The sequence below is a fragment of the Carassius gibelio genome, chromosome A25 (assembly GCF_023724105.1).
Source record: "Carassius gibelio isolate Cgi1373 ecotype wild population from Czech Republic chromosome A25, carGib1.2-hapl.c, whole genome shotgun sequence".
Taxonomy (NCBI): domain Eukaryota; kingdom Metazoa; phylum Chordata; class Actinopteri; order Cypriniformes; family Cyprinidae; genus Carassius; species Carassius gibelio.
Genome location: NC_068395.1, coordinates 12,697,968 through 12,713,611, shown reverse-complemented (window position 1 = coordinate 12,713,611; position 15,644 = coordinate 12,697,968). Strand labels below are relative to the sequence as shown.

Here is a 15,644-nt window from a genome sequence, read left to right as displayed (position 1 = left end):
GTCACATATTTTATAACAATTTCCTTAGGCCAGGGCAGATTATCATTCAGTCGTAGACAGAATCACTTGCCCCTCCCTATGAGAAAGTATTTTCAACTCACCTTAATCCACCTTAAACGTGGTGTTCTTTTTTCTTCAGATATGAATGCACTGTAGATACATTACGCTAATATAAACAACTGTCACTTACACAAAGCATGAAGACACTACTGGAAAATCATAAACTGCTTATATATGGTTTAACAAATTGAACACCTGCCACTGTGTGATTAAAATCCAAATTAAATATAGTTGTATAATGCCTTCTGGGATGGATTTCTTTAAAACTGTACCTTAAACTTTCCTTTAAATTTTCCCTTTAAAATAATTTAGCTCAATATTTTTAAATGCTTTGTTTGTTTGTTGTGTTCTGTTTTGTTTGTTTTGCAGTTTGTGATTTAAAAAAACATATATTAATATTGTTTTGTGTTGTGTGTTGTTTTTGTGTTTTTCCTTTTGTGTTGTTTTTGTTATTTTATTTTATTTTTTTGTTTTTGTTTAATTTTCAGTTTTGTGTTGTTTTGCTTTTTGTTTTGTGTTGAGTTTTGTTTTTTCATCATACGTTTGTGTTTGAGCTTTGTATGTGTGTTTTTTTGTGTGTGTGTTTTGTTTAATTTGTTGTTTATTTTAGTTTTTTTTTATTTGTTGTTTTTTGTGCTATTTTGTGTTTTGTTTTTCTTTTTTTTTGCTGATAGTAGTTGATTGAGCTTAATTCATTTTAGGGCTTACAGCTGTTGAAAAGGTTTGTTTCTTCAGAACTAGATCAAGGACTAAAGAACAGTAACCACAGAATTTCTTCCCCATCCTAGTTATGGCATGTGATTATTGTGGTTACAAAAGTTCTTTACATGTTAGACATTTTAATGTGAACTCTTTGAACTTTTCGGGTTCAAGAAATCAAAAAACAACACAAACAATGTCTAAAAAAAATTTAATGAAAAAATAAAAAAAAAATCACAATAAATGCAGATGGGCTGTATGTACTGATATTATGATTAATGTGCACATGGGCAATTATGATTTCACTTGTACAAATTTGTTATTGAAACGTCTGATAAAAACAGATTCCATGGTGACTGTTACTTTAAGTGTCTGTTTTTACCAAAGGCTTTGGGAAGAGATTACTTAGAAATGTCTATCAAGACAAAACGTTCAAATAGAGATCCAGACCAAGATAACCATTTTATGATCTTGAGTGATATGAACCATGAGATTATCAACAAGCTGTAAAGACAGAAGCTGTTAAACTACAGTAAACAGACCATCTGGACAGGTTTAGCAACTTGTTTATCGAGTAATTAAAAGTGAAGTAATTCAGAAAGTAATCATTTGGACATTCTGACAATCACCAATTTCCAGTACAAAAAAAAAAAAAAAACACTGAGTGGACAAACCAAACTCCCTAATACTCACATAACCTCCTTTTTCCACAAAGATTTATACGTTAACAATAATAATCAATGCACACCTAGGTTGGGGCGTTTTACTTTGCTTCAAACCGTGAGTTATTCTCAATAACTGTATTTTTACAGTATGTTCAGAGTGTGTTTGTGTATTTCTAAGGGCTTAAACCAGTTTTCACTGGTTTCACTGGGTGTGGTTCTGTTGAAATGCATATAACACGCAACGAATACAATAAAAATACTTCGCATAACTTATCACATAATTATAAACGTTAAGGCAAAAATCATAATTTATCTATAAATACATATTTATCAATTCATAAATTGCACATGGGTCAATAAGCTATTCCCGCTCCTCGTTGTGAATACCATGGAAAATGATAAGCATGTTAAAGACAGTGATGCAATCTCAAGTTTGAAATCTTTTGGTAAGGATCCAATAACATTTGTATGAGTCATATTTCTTTAATCGTCACAGTACAGGATGGCATTTCCGGCCAGTGACAGTCAGAGACCTTGAGACGACAATTGTGACGTTGAGTTCACTTGATTCTGCGAAAAGATGATCGGTGACACACAGGGAGGGGTTTCCAGAATGGGAAGGGGTGCATGTGTGACATCTAACAGAGAAGCCTTGATCCACCACAGCCAGCTATAACAATAAAAACAAACGTAAAATCTCTGGTGTTACATCATGCATCATGACATTATAGACTTTCAAAATAACTGTTTTTTTGTGTGTGTGTGTTCCATAGAAGAAAGTAAGTATTGGGATTTTAAGAGACTTCTTTAATGTGCTAAATAAAGCTTAAAACAAAGGTTTATTACATGTTTACCCTGATTTTGTCTGTTTAGGTTGGCCACTGGCTTTCACTCTCGATAGTGCTTTATTACTAGCCAGGGATGATTGTTTAAAAGCAAATACATAATGCTAACTTTCGTTCATGGAGCGCTGGTGTTATGATTCGTGGTAATTTAATCTCGTGTTTTCTGTATGCACTTCAGTGATGGTTGTAGCGTGTCATCTTCCATTCTGATGACATACAGTCATTGGCAAAAATATTGGTAAAGAAGGCTGTGGAAATTCATCTGCTTTGTTAATCCTTTTGATCTTTTATTTAAAAAATTCATAAAAACGTATCCTTTCATTGGATAATAAGAATTTAAAATGGGGGGAAATACCATTATGGAATTATGAAATAAATGTTTTTCTCTAAAACAGATTGGCTTTCTGAAACCTCCATTTGCCAGTTTAACAGGTCTAAATGTTCTCCTATAACGCCTGATGAGGTTAGGGAACACCTGAAGAGATCAGAGACCATTCCTTCATCCAGAATCACTCCAGACCCTTCAGATTGATGTTTGGATTGTGGTATGGTTGGATGATCGAAACATGGCCCATTATAAGATTTCTAACAGAGTCAGTCACTTACTGATTTTTTAATTGTTGGTATTTTATACAATCCATGATGCCATGTGTCTAAACAAGATGTCCAGGACCTCCAGCAGAAATATAGGCCCACATCAAAAATACAGCTGTATATTTCATTCTGCAAATGGGTTATTTTTTTATCTCTGTGTTCACAAACCGATCTTGAGTGTTTGCTGCTAAATAGTTCATTTTTTAATTTCATCTGACCACAGAAGCCAGTCCCATTTGAAGTTCCTGTCGTGTCTGATAACTGAATATGCTTTAGTTTTGTTTTTGGATGTGCTAGGAGAATTTTTCTTGAAACCCTCCCAAACAACATGTGGTGTTGTACAGTAGGTGCTGTTTGACAATATGTTTTTAAGATTTCTGAACCCGAGATTCAACTATTTTCTGCAATTCTCCAGCTGTGGTCCTTGGAGAGTCTTTAGCCACTCAAACTCTCCTTTTACTGTGCATTAGGACGATATAGACACACGTCCTCTTCAAGGCTGATTAATTTTCAACATTTTCTGTTGATTGGAAATTCTTAATTATTGCCCTGATGGTGGAAATGGGAATTGTCACTGCTGTAGCTCTTTAAGCCACTTCACTAATTTGTGAAGCTCAATTATCTTTTGCTGTACATCAGAAATACATTCTTTGGTTTTTCTCATTGTGATGGATGATTAAGGGAATTTGGTATTTGTTTTCCCTCTTTATATTTCTGTGAAACAGGAAGCCATGGCTGGAGAATTTTATGTTTATAATTAAAATTGTGAATATGAATGGGAATATACTTCAGAGATATTTTACTACTAAGATTTTCTAGGTGGCCAATAATTGTGTCCAACGAGTATTTGAGAAAAATCTTTATTTCATAATAATATTTCCCCCCATTTTAAATTCTTATTATCCAATAAAAGTATACATTTTTGTGATTTTTTTTTAATAAAAGATCAAAAGGATTAACAATGCAGATGAATTTTCACAGCCTTCTTTGATAATATTCACCAAGGTTGTCAATATTTTTAGCCACAACTGTATGCTACATTAAATCAGATGATGTCTTGGTTCTTTAAATGATGTTATTAGATGCACTTTCCTTTAAAATGCTGTTACATTTGTTATGTATATTCATGAAGACAAAATACAGAAAAATACAAAAAAAAATAAATAAATACAAAAAAACAATGAAGGAGTAAATGATTCATATTAAAATCCATTTACTCGTTGATTGTTTTTTGCCTTTTTTTTATTTATTTTTTTGAAAGGACCAAATCACTGATTGTTTCCGTAAATTTCCCAATATTGCTGAAAAGATGGTTAAGTTTAGGAGTTTGTTTTACTGTATTTTAACGCCCTCTAGAGGTTTTTTTCTGACTCTCAAATTTAGTTTACTCTATAATTGTTCAATTTATAAAATACTTGATTTTTTGTATAAATCACAAACAATAGACAAATAAACAATAGACAAATAACAATGTAATAAAAATATTGTGGCAGCAATATAATGTAATGTACTGTAATATAGGCTAATATAACATAATAACTTAACAAAATATAATATAATATCATATCATATCATACCATATCATATAATATAACATAATAGACTGGCCATTTGCACTAGTGTGCTTTATTATAATAAAGAACAAAAGACAAGAATCTGTGATAAACAAGACATTTTATTTGCAGCAACGGATCCAATATATATATATATATATATATATATATATATATATATATATATATATATATATATATATATATATATATATATATATATATATATATATAAAGCATGTTAACACACACATAGCATATGAAGAAAACAATAAACATTAACAAATTAACAAAAATACCAATAACATAACATAAAATAACGCAGAGTAAACTAAGAACGAATAGATCAATAAATAAACCGACTAAATAAATTTGTGAAACAATAGTTTTCACAATTCTTTCTCGATAATATTCGCAATTGACTGCACTTATTACTTTCACAATAATTGTATGGATTTTTAATTTCATGATCTATAATCTTTTTAATCTACCTTCCTTTATATTAGGCTACATATGCAAACCATCCCGGAAGTAGAGCAGGTGACTCAAGCGGAGCCAATGAGGGCTCTCTCCTCGGGTCCTCTGTCATATGACTCGCGGTTTGACAGCTTCAGCGCTTCTTCACGGTCGTGTAGCGCGAGCAGACCCGCAGTCCGACAGCCCTGTGTCCTGTGTCCAGTGTCCAGTAGCATGGCTCACCCCCGCACACACTCTTGTCTGCTGTTAGTTGTCGTCAGTGTGTGTGTGCAGCGGGTGGACGGAGTCTGGCCGCTCCCGCAGCAGCTCGTTCAGTCCTCGGACAGAGACCCTCTGAGTCCGCTGCGGTTCTCCTTCACCTACGGGACGGACTCGGCCGCGCAGACCGGCTGCTCCGTCCTGGACGCCGCTTTCAACAGATACTTCTCCATCATATTCCCCGACTCCACCACAGCATCAGGTCTGAGAATTAATCACACAGATTTACTTCCGCGTAATTACAACTTTACTTTAACATATGAATAAGACGGCAACATAAAACATGTTTAAAAAGCATTATTTAATAATATGAAATGATAATGTATTTAAAAATATATATTTTATTAATAAATGCAGTTTTTTAAAAACATCATTCCAGTCAGTGATATCATTACAATTGAGCTGTTCCAGTATAATGATGATTTAAAAGTGAGGACAAGCCAAAAAATATATATATATATATATATATCCGCTTTCCTTTTTACCTTATTTATTATTAGTTTCATTTATTTAGTTTGTAATATATATATATTACAATTTTTTAAGAGGAAATAATAATAAGAAAATAGATATGTGCACAAACTCGTTTTTTCAGTTCCTTTGGCTCTTTGTACAGAACCCTCAAGGGCACATGAAAATGGGGAACAAAATGAGGAAAGAAAAAAAAATATGAGAAACTTTGCGTTCACTCAAAAACCTTTTGTGACGGAAATGAGGTGGGGAAAAAATGTGTTTTTGAGAGAAACCCAAAGTTCTATTGCTGAAGTTTCACATTCTCTCACTAGACATTTGCGTTCTATCCAGTGCTTGAACTGAATACAATATAAATTAATACATTTTCATAATTCCAAATGTATGTATATAATGTCAAAAGAAATAAATATTTTTTTAGAGCATTTTTAACATAAATAAGCACCAATTAAGCTGCAATACCAAAGACGACCACAGGAGACGCCAAAAGACCACTTAACCTGCTGTCTTAAAGGGATACTCCACCCCAAAATGAACATTTTGTCATTAATCACTTACCCTCAAGTCGTTACAAACCCATTAAAGCTTTATTCGTCTTCTGAACACAATTTAAGATATTTTGGATGAAAACCGGGAAGCTTGTGACTATCCCATAGTGGCAAATAAGTTACACTGTCAAAGTCAAGAAAAGTATGAAAGACATCGTCCAGAATAGTGGAGCGAGGAGAATACTTTTTGTACGCAAATAAAAACAAAGTTAATGAATTTATTCAACAATTCGTCTTCTCTGTTTCTCTCTGCACCACTGTAGCGCCATTTTGGAGGATCAAGCAGCATACGCTCTTCTGTGTCAGAAGCTTAATCTAAATCTGATTCTATCTGTAAAGTATTGTGTTCTCTCACTCGACATTTGCGTTCTCTTGCTGGAAGTTTGGTTCTATCAGTATAGTATTGCATTTCCCCGAGAAAGTTTGTGTTTTCTTGCTAGACGTTTGCATTGTGCCTGTAAAGTATTGCATTTCCCCCGGAAAAACGTTACTTTTTCTCGCAAAACATTTGCATTATTTCACTAACGAATGGTGTTGTCCCAAGAAACTTTGCACTCTATCACTGACGTTTTGCTTTCTCTCGCTAAACATTTGTGTTCTAACGCTAAAGTATTGCGTCCCCCCGAGAAATGCTAATGCTTAGCAAGAGAACACGATGATTCTCGTGGGAGCACAACACTTTGGCTAGAGAACACAATGCTTCTCAGGGGAATTCAATACTTTAGCGATAGGTGATCAAAAACGCTTTAAAAAAAGTGATTAAATTCTATGGCCAATTTTAGCTTCTTAAAACTAAATAATGACTCTCTCGCTCTTTCTCTCACGCTCTCTCTCTCTCTCTCTCTTTATATATATATATATTTAAATAATCTATTTCTCTGCCATGAGAACAATACAACAGAAAAAGGTATTAAAACTTGGGAAATACGGTAAAAGAAAATGGAAAAATGTTAATTAAAGTATATCAATATTTTCAAAAGACAGTCAAGGAATTAAAATGCTTCCTCGGAAACACGCATTCGTAACTTTAAAATGTCAACAGCAAAAACAAAGCAATTCAAACGCAGACAAGAAAGCTGAGTTTAAGTAATTACAATAAACACGTAATTAGTGCAACAAGCTAACACACACACAAAAAATGAACGACAATAATAAAAATGTGCTTCAACTTCAAATACACCCGCACAAACAAAATCAAAACCTCCCAGTCGGGCGAAAATCTTGTGCGCGTCTTCATAGCGTTTCACATTCAAATTAAACAATTTTCCACTATAAAACAATGCGTACTGATATGAGTATTGTATGTTTATTCGAACAGGAAATGTGCTTCGGTCCATGTGGGCGGAGCCTCAACCCTTTGTCGTGTCGGTGAGCGTCAAAACCAGCGGATGTGACGGCTACCCTGACGAAGACTCAGACGAGAGCTGTGAGTATCTCCTGATCGTGTGATCTTAAGACCTAACTGACCTTTGACCTTTTAAATGCTCCAGTCAAATTAGACAAGAAGTCCACTAAATTATAAAGGGTAGTCATATCTGTTCCACAGTGCCTTTTGAGTCCTGTCAGTTATAATTAATGAATATGTTTGTGCCATTTTTGGATGTATATTTTGATATCTGTTATGCTAAGACATACTAATGACGTTGTACTCTTGTTGTGTTGTTGCAGATACGCTGAGTGTGTCAGAGGGCCAGGCTGTGCTGAGATCAGTGACTGTGTGGGGCGCTCTGAGAGGTGTGGATTTATGCTACTCGTCTCTTTTATTCTGTGCTTGAATTAAAAGCACTAACACTAACAGTTGTGTCTTTTTCAACATATAAAACCTGAAAATCAGGTCTGGAGTCCTTCAGTCAGCTTGTGTACCAGGACGATTATGGCTCTGTAAGTATTGTGCGACAGGATTTAGGCATTGTAATAAATTGCTATAGTGCAGCTTTATGCTAATATACTGTATGTTCATCTGCTTAATCTTTCCATACAGTCTTTTATCAACAAGACGGAGATCGTAGACTTCCCACGTTTTGCATTCAGGGGACTTTTACTGGACACTTCAAGGCATTATTTACCCCTTCATGCTATTTTGAAGACCCTGGTGTGTATTTACTGTTTATTATAAATGATAAAATAAAAAGTTATAATTTTTTTATGATTAATTATGCAGTACAAATTTAAAGGTCAAGTCTCTTTTGCTCACCAAGGCTGCATTTACGTGATCAGAAATGATTTTACCATTTAAAATAATACTTTTCTACAAACCTGATTCAAAAGAAGTTGGGACACTGTACAAATTGTGAATAAAGACAGAATGCAATGATGTGGAAGTTTCAAATGTCTATATTTTATTCAGAATACAACATAGAAGACATATCAAATGTTTAAACTGAGAAAATTGATCATTTTAAGGGAAAAATAAGTTGATTGTATATTTCATGGCACCAACACATATCGAAACTTTTGATAAATTGATTGCATCCTTGCTGAATAAAAGCATTCATTTATAAAAAAAAAAAAAAAAAGACACTAAACTTCTAACCAGTATCGTGAAATAAAATATATAATATTTGTATTTTTTCTTAGGATGCTATGGCCTACAGTAAATTGAACGTCTTTCACTGGCATATCGTGGATGATCCTTCTTTCCCGTATCAGAGCCGCACTTTTCCTGACCTCAGCAAGAAGGTACAGATGCTGTCAAATCAGCTCCAAAACTGCAAAAAAAAAAAAAAAAAAAAAAATCAAAAAATTAATTTCAGACACACTCCTCATTTTTACCACTATTCTTCAGAACTGCTTAAAGTAAACTTTTATGCATTTGACCAGCAACATAACTGCTCTGTATTTTCCTTGTAGGGATCTTTCCATCCGTTCACTCACATCTACACACAGTCAGATGTGATGAGGGTGATAGAACATGCCAGAATGAGAGGCATTCGAGTCGTTCCTGAGTTTGACTCTCCTGGACACACACAGTCATGGGGGAAAGGTACACACACATCTACTGGAAAAACATGAAATCAGAGATTATAAATACTAATGTGGTTTGTTCTCTTTTCTCAGGACAGCCAGGCCTCTTGACTCCCTGTTACAAGGGGGGTGTGCCCTCTGGTTCATTCGGACCTGTCGATCCGACGGTAGACACCACTTATAAGTTCATGGAAAGCCTCTTGAAGGAGGTGAAGTTTGTCTTTCCTGACACTTACGTCCATTTAGGAGGAGATGAGGTCAGTTTTGCCTGCTGGTAAGCGTTTTTGTCACATGAGTCAAGTCACTTTTATTTATATAGCGCTTTAAACAAAATACATTGCGTCAAAGCACTGAACAACATTCATTAGGAAAGCAGTGCGTCAATAATGCAATAATAATTGAATTCAGTGATGTCATCTCAGTTCAGTTTAAATAGTGTCTGTGCGTTTATTTGCAATCAAGTCAGCGATATCGCTGAAGATGAAGTGACCCCAACTAAGCAAGCCAGAGGTGACAGCGGCAAGGAACCGAAACTCCATCGGTGACAGAATGATGTTGTTTCGGGTGCCTCATTGAAGCTTAACTGCACAAACCAAAGGAAAAAAAATGGTGGATTTTTTTTCCTTCAGAGACTTTAGCAGTGTGATCCTCTCAAACAGGCAGTCGAATCCCAATGTGCGGAAGTTTATGGAAAAGATGGGCTTTGGAAAGGATTTTACCAAACTGGAATCATTCTATATGGAGAGGTGAGTGGAAATGTGTTTAAACGTTTGGGGTTCTGTAAGATTCTATCATGTTTTTAAGATCTCTTATGTTCATGAAGACTGCATTTATTTGATTAAAACAAAAAATAGTAATGACGTCAAATGTTTTTACAATTTAAAATAGCTGTTTTCTATTGTAATATATCGTAAAATTAAATTTATTCTTGGGTTGCATAGCTGAATTTTCAGCATCATCCTTCACAAATCATTCTAATATTATGATTTGCTGCTCAAGAAACATTTATTGTTATGATTAATGTTGGAAACAGGTGTGCTGCTTCATATTTTTGAGGAAACTGAGTTTAGCATTTATTTGAAATGTCTTTTAAAGTCACTTTTGAAACACTTACTGAATGAAATTATTAATTAAAAAAGCAATTATTTAGCAAAAATAAATAGCAATTATTTTTTTCATTTTTTTTTTATTTTTTATGAATTAGTATTTAACTATTCAACAGTTTAATTTTATTAGGTTCAATCCAGGATGCTCAAATGTTCTAAAATGTATTTGGTTGAAACCATGACATAACTATACAAAAATCACAATATAATTATTTAATTAAGTTCTGTTTTAATATGTTTAGTACATATTTTTGTCTCATGACAGTTGGTGAATAGAAGAATACATATTTACAAATTTACTGCACGAACACCAATAGCACATTCGTGAGCACAGTGTCCATGTTTATGTCTCTCTCTATGTTCTTCAGTGTAATGAACATGACCGCCGCTCTCAACAGGACCTCCATAGTTTGGCAGGACGTGTTTGACTACCACGAGCGAGTGAGTGCTAACGGTCCGCTCTACACTTGCATTTTGAAAAGATGTATGTGTGATTGTAACAGGAACGAGACGCTTCTCTTCTAGCCCAGATCTAAGTACGTGGTGGAGGTTTGGAAGCAGGGCTGTTACTGTCACCTGTGTGAGGGTTAAAGGTCATCCTGATAACCCCTTTCTATCTCGACCTGCCGATACCAACACACAGCTGAGCCCGTTATTACATCGTGCGGCCCTTAGGCTTTAGGGGTCAGAGCATGAGCATCTAGTAAAATAGCAGTGCTGTGTCTCAGTGTAGTGCTGATTTTTCTCAGATGTTCATTCTGTTTGGTGTGAAAATGTGTGTTCTGCTATGAGAATTAATCATAAGCATGAATTTATCAGTGTTATATATATATATGCAGGGATATTATAGTTTATTAAAACTAAAGCCATACAAAAAGATATGACTTGAACATTAACTTTAAATAAATGGAAAAGCAAAAAAACATCTCTCATGTACTTTATCTTTATGTACTAAAATAACTAAAACAAAAATCAAAAAGTTGCACTTTCTCACCAGAAGATGGCGATCAAGGGTCGAGGTTTGATAGTGTGACACAAATAGCTTCCCCAGCCTGTCAGAAGAAATAAAGTAACATTTATCAAAATAATTGTTGTTGTATGTCAGAACCATGGCATAGTGATTAACACATTGCGCTCTGGTGCTCTTTTGGGCTTTTTGAGTTTGAATCTAGCATGCAACGTTTACAAAAAATCCCGTTTCCACCTCATTTTCTGTCCTCCCTCCACAGAACGCTGCGTGAAAGCCTCAGAGTGTTGCATTTGTGCAGATTAATGAATGTTTCCTGGTGCTTCAGATTCCACAGGACACGGTCCTGGAGATCTGGAAGGGTGCACATTACCAGGCTGAACTGAGCAGGATGACCAAGGCCGGGCACAGGGTCCTGCTCTCGGCCCCCTGGTACATCAACCACATCAGCTACGGCCAGGACTGGCGTAACTCCTACGCAGTGCAGCCCCAGAATTTCTCCGGTGTGTGGAGCAGCATGTTAGGCTGCGGTGCAATCTCAAATGTCTGATACAAAATATACAAGATGGGTGATTGAGGAGAACCTGAAGGTGTTTCCTGGTTCAGGAGTTCTAGGACGTTTAATTTAGTGAATTCAGTAACGTCTGTTAGCTCTAATGAATGATTATTCTGCTATTATCTTATAATTTTAAGTTTTGTTTGCTGTTTTTGTGTGTAGTGCAGTGCTGGTGTGTTTTCCGTGAATATCTGCGGTGTTTGATTAAATCTGTGCATTCTTCTGTGATTTAGGGAAAGACATTTTTACAAATTCATTTTAAATGTTTCTGTTTAGCTTTAAATTATTTTAAGTATTTTAGCCTAAACTTTTTATTTCAGTTAGTTGCCAAGGCAGTATTTTGAATTTTAGTTTTTTAAGTTTTAAATTTAAATTAAATCTGTTGTAATTGGTTACATTTGTGCATTTTGTATAATATTTAGAAACAGAACATAGTTTGTTCTTATTATAATTATTATTATTTAATGTATTTATTCATTTTAAATATTTCTTACATAGCTTTAATTTATTTTATTTCAGTTTTAGTTTAAGCTTTTTTAGACCCTCATCTTAAATTTAGTATATTTTCAGTTAGCTGCCAAGGCAGTTTTTCTCATTTTAATTTTTAATATCGTTGTACTTAATTTTAACAAATTTTTTACTTGCATTATATGAGTTTTATTTTGTTTATTTGGTGCATTTTTCCCTATGATTTAGGGATGGGAGGGCAGAAAAATATTTGTATTTATCCATTTCAAATATTTTTATATAATATTATTATTATTATCATTATTATTTTATTTTTTGCAGCTTAAACTTGTTTTATTTAAGGTTTAATTTAAATGCCTTTTTATAAATGCCAGGGCAACATTTCTACTTTTCAATTATGTTTCTTTGGTTATAGTTTTAAGTTTAATACTTAAGTTGTATGTGTTGTATTTGGTAATTATTATTATTATTATTTTTTTTCTGATTTAGGGACTGAAGAGCAGAAGAAGTTGGTGATTGGTGGAGAGGTGGCCATGTGGGGTGAATATGTCGACGCCACCAATCTGACCCCTCGCCTCTGGTATGAATAAAATACACACACAAGACTAGAATTCATATTGTTATTCTTATTATTCATGCAAAACCTTCCCTCTTTGTGATGGTTGTGTTTGTGAAGGCCGAGAGCCTGCGCCGCAGCGGAGAGGTTGTGGAGCAATGAAGAAAAAACCCTGAACGCAGATCTGGCCTTCCCTCGCCTGGAAGAGTTTCGCTGTGAACTACTAAGGTATCAGAAATATATTTGGAATCATTCTTCATCGATTTCTGCTTCGTTTCAGTGGCACAGTGCACATTCAAAATGAAATATTTAGTATTAATAAAACATACACATGCTTTATTGCTTATATATATTGTGTAAGAATACTATACCATGTATATGTTTGTGTTGCTGCAGGCGGGGTGTTCAAGCGGAGCCGCTGTTTGTTGGTCATTGTAAACATGAGTATGATGGCCTGTAAGTCCTCTCAAGAGCCATGTGTTTATGCACTGCGATATTGCTTTGGAATTTGCATAATACGCTCTATATATATTGTTTTTATTTCAAACAGTTTTTAATGATCATCTAAACTGACTTTTACGAATGTGAAATGTATTAATAAAAATCTATTCAAGAATCTATTCAATGAAGTTAATCTTCTTTTTTAATAACATGATTATATTTAGCCCTGAATACGATGGCCCTAAAAAGTATTTGCACACTAAAGTTGCTCTTAAAACTACTGTATATAAAAAAAGAAAATCAAGTCATTATCGTAGTGGCAGATGTAAAATGCACATCTCAGTCAGTTAATTCATCATTTTATTGACAAAGGTTAGGTTTGCTCTTGATTTCCCGCATTCGGAGAGTGTGAGGTAAATGGCTGATGTAAAGTAGCTACACATTTAATCGTCTGGCACTACGACAGCAATCCCGTCTCACAGCAGCACAGCAGAAGATCCTATTAACTCTGATGGGCTTTATACACACGATACAGAAGGACGGAGAGAGAACGTGTGAACGTCCAAAACTAGCTGCTGGTATTATTAGTGTAGCTGCAGAAAGCAAGTTCAGTCAATGTTCTTTTATAATTTTTTATATAGCATTTATAATATTATACTTCATTTTACATTTTAGTAATATTTTTATGTTAATGTTTAATTTTAATTTATTTTATCTACCTTTATTTCACTTTTTAATTAATTATTTTAGTACTTAAATGCAAACATTTTGTTTTAGTTAGTTCATCCATTTTTTTTAGTTAACAAAAACTTTTTAAAATATTTTTAGTTTTAGTTAACAATACCAGCACTGCCTGGAGATGTTTGTTTGTTTGTTTGTTTATTTTAATTTCTTGTATTATAGTGAGTTTTAGGGTCTAAACCTGTTCTCAATTATAACAAAATAAATAAATAAATTATGCATTTTATTAGAATTTTTTTTAATAATAAATGTTTTCCCTCTATCTGTATATATATATATGTGTATATATATATATATATATATATATATATATATATATTACATATAATTATAAATGCATGTATATACATATTTTATACATTATATATAAATATATATTCTAAATGTTTTATTTCCTTCTCTAAAATTATTTAATATCTAAATTATATTATATTGTATTTAAATATTAATTTTGGTAAATAAGATATTTAAATATTCAAAATTAAAATTAAAATATTTTTAAAAATAAAACAAAAATGAGAAAATATTGTATCAGACAAAAATTTATCATACTAAATATTTACTATTTGTATTTTGTATAAAGACATGTAAATGTTTATTTCAGCTGCCGTTATTACTGTGAGTTCATTTTTTGTTTTCTCACTTAATAGCAGCTTGATCCTTTTTTTGGCGATTCAGCAGCAAGTTGCACGCGATGAATAAGCCTCCCGATCCCTTGCTCAGCACTAACATGGTCTTTTAACTTAAGTCCTCCTAATGTTTAAGTTACTTGCCAAAATGAGCTTACATGCCTTTGATATTTACTTAGACAATTGATTTTCTCATTGACTGGATTATGCTGCCGCTGGCAGATGGCAGGGATTGGCTAATCCCAGAAGGCAGCACTGCCGCCCCGTTCCCACCTGCCCTTCTCTGTCCCCCTGACCCTACAGGACCAGACTGACCTCTGCTTGACCTTTACTTTTTTATGAATGTGTACGTGTGAGACGATGATAACCTGGAATGACCGGGAACCATTTGAATTTTGATTTTAAATGTTTTATATGTGTGTGTGTATGTATACTTTTTTATTTATTGCTTTTTTGTTCAGTTCGGTTTTATTTTGTTTGTTTAATGTTTCTCTTTTTATCTTTTTTTGTTTGTTTTTGCCTTTTGTTTATTTTTTTGTTTTGTTTTGTTGAAAGTTTTTTTTTTGTTCTTTTGTTTTTTGTTCAAGTACTGTGTTTATATGCTAGAAGTGCGTCATAATAAGCCTATATATATATATATATATATATATATATATATATATATATATATATATATATATATATATATATGTACACATTAAAGTGATGATAAAATATCATCCTACAGAGTTTGTTATTTAGCTTTAATTTGTTTTTACTTCATTTACTTCAGTTTAAGTAATCTAAGTACTTCAACTTTTTTCAGTTAATTGCCTAGACGACCAGGCAAATAATTATTCATCAAATACTTTTTTCTTTTTATAAAATTTAAAATTATGATTTTTACTTAATGAAAAACCTACCAATATCAACACTGCCTGAGACCTTCTTTAAGCTGATTTGTAAATTAATGAACTATGGGAATTAAGTTTTTTATTAAACTTGTTCCCACTCATTACATGTAAATAGATTCTAAATATATTAATATGACATATTATTGTGTGTGT

General features: G+C 33.4%; 1 protein-coding gene across 1 annotated transcript; it reads left to right on the top strand.

Annotated features, from left to right (window-relative positions):
• Window positions 1-4,959: 4,959 nt before the first annotated feature.
• Window positions 4,960-13,407, top strand: LOC127947500 (beta-hexosaminidase subunit alpha). Its single transcript, XM_052544665.1, has 14 exons — window positions 4,960-5,353; window positions 7,489-7,596; window positions 7,839-7,904; window positions 8,005-8,051; window positions 8,152-8,262; window positions 8,748-8,849; window positions 9,021-9,153; window positions 9,228-9,408; window positions 9,794-9,880; window positions 10,609-10,681; window positions 11,536-11,710; window positions 12,721-12,811; window positions 12,908-13,015; window positions 13,184-13,407. The coding sequence occupies exons 1-14, from the start codon at window positions 4,975-4,977 to the stop codon at window positions 13,245-13,247; spliced, it is 1,725 nt and encodes a 574-aa protein (XP_052400625.1). The 5' UTR covers window positions 4,960-4,974; the 3' UTR covers window positions 13,248-13,407.
• The last annotated feature ends 2,237 nt before the right edge of the window (window positions 13,408-15,644 follow it).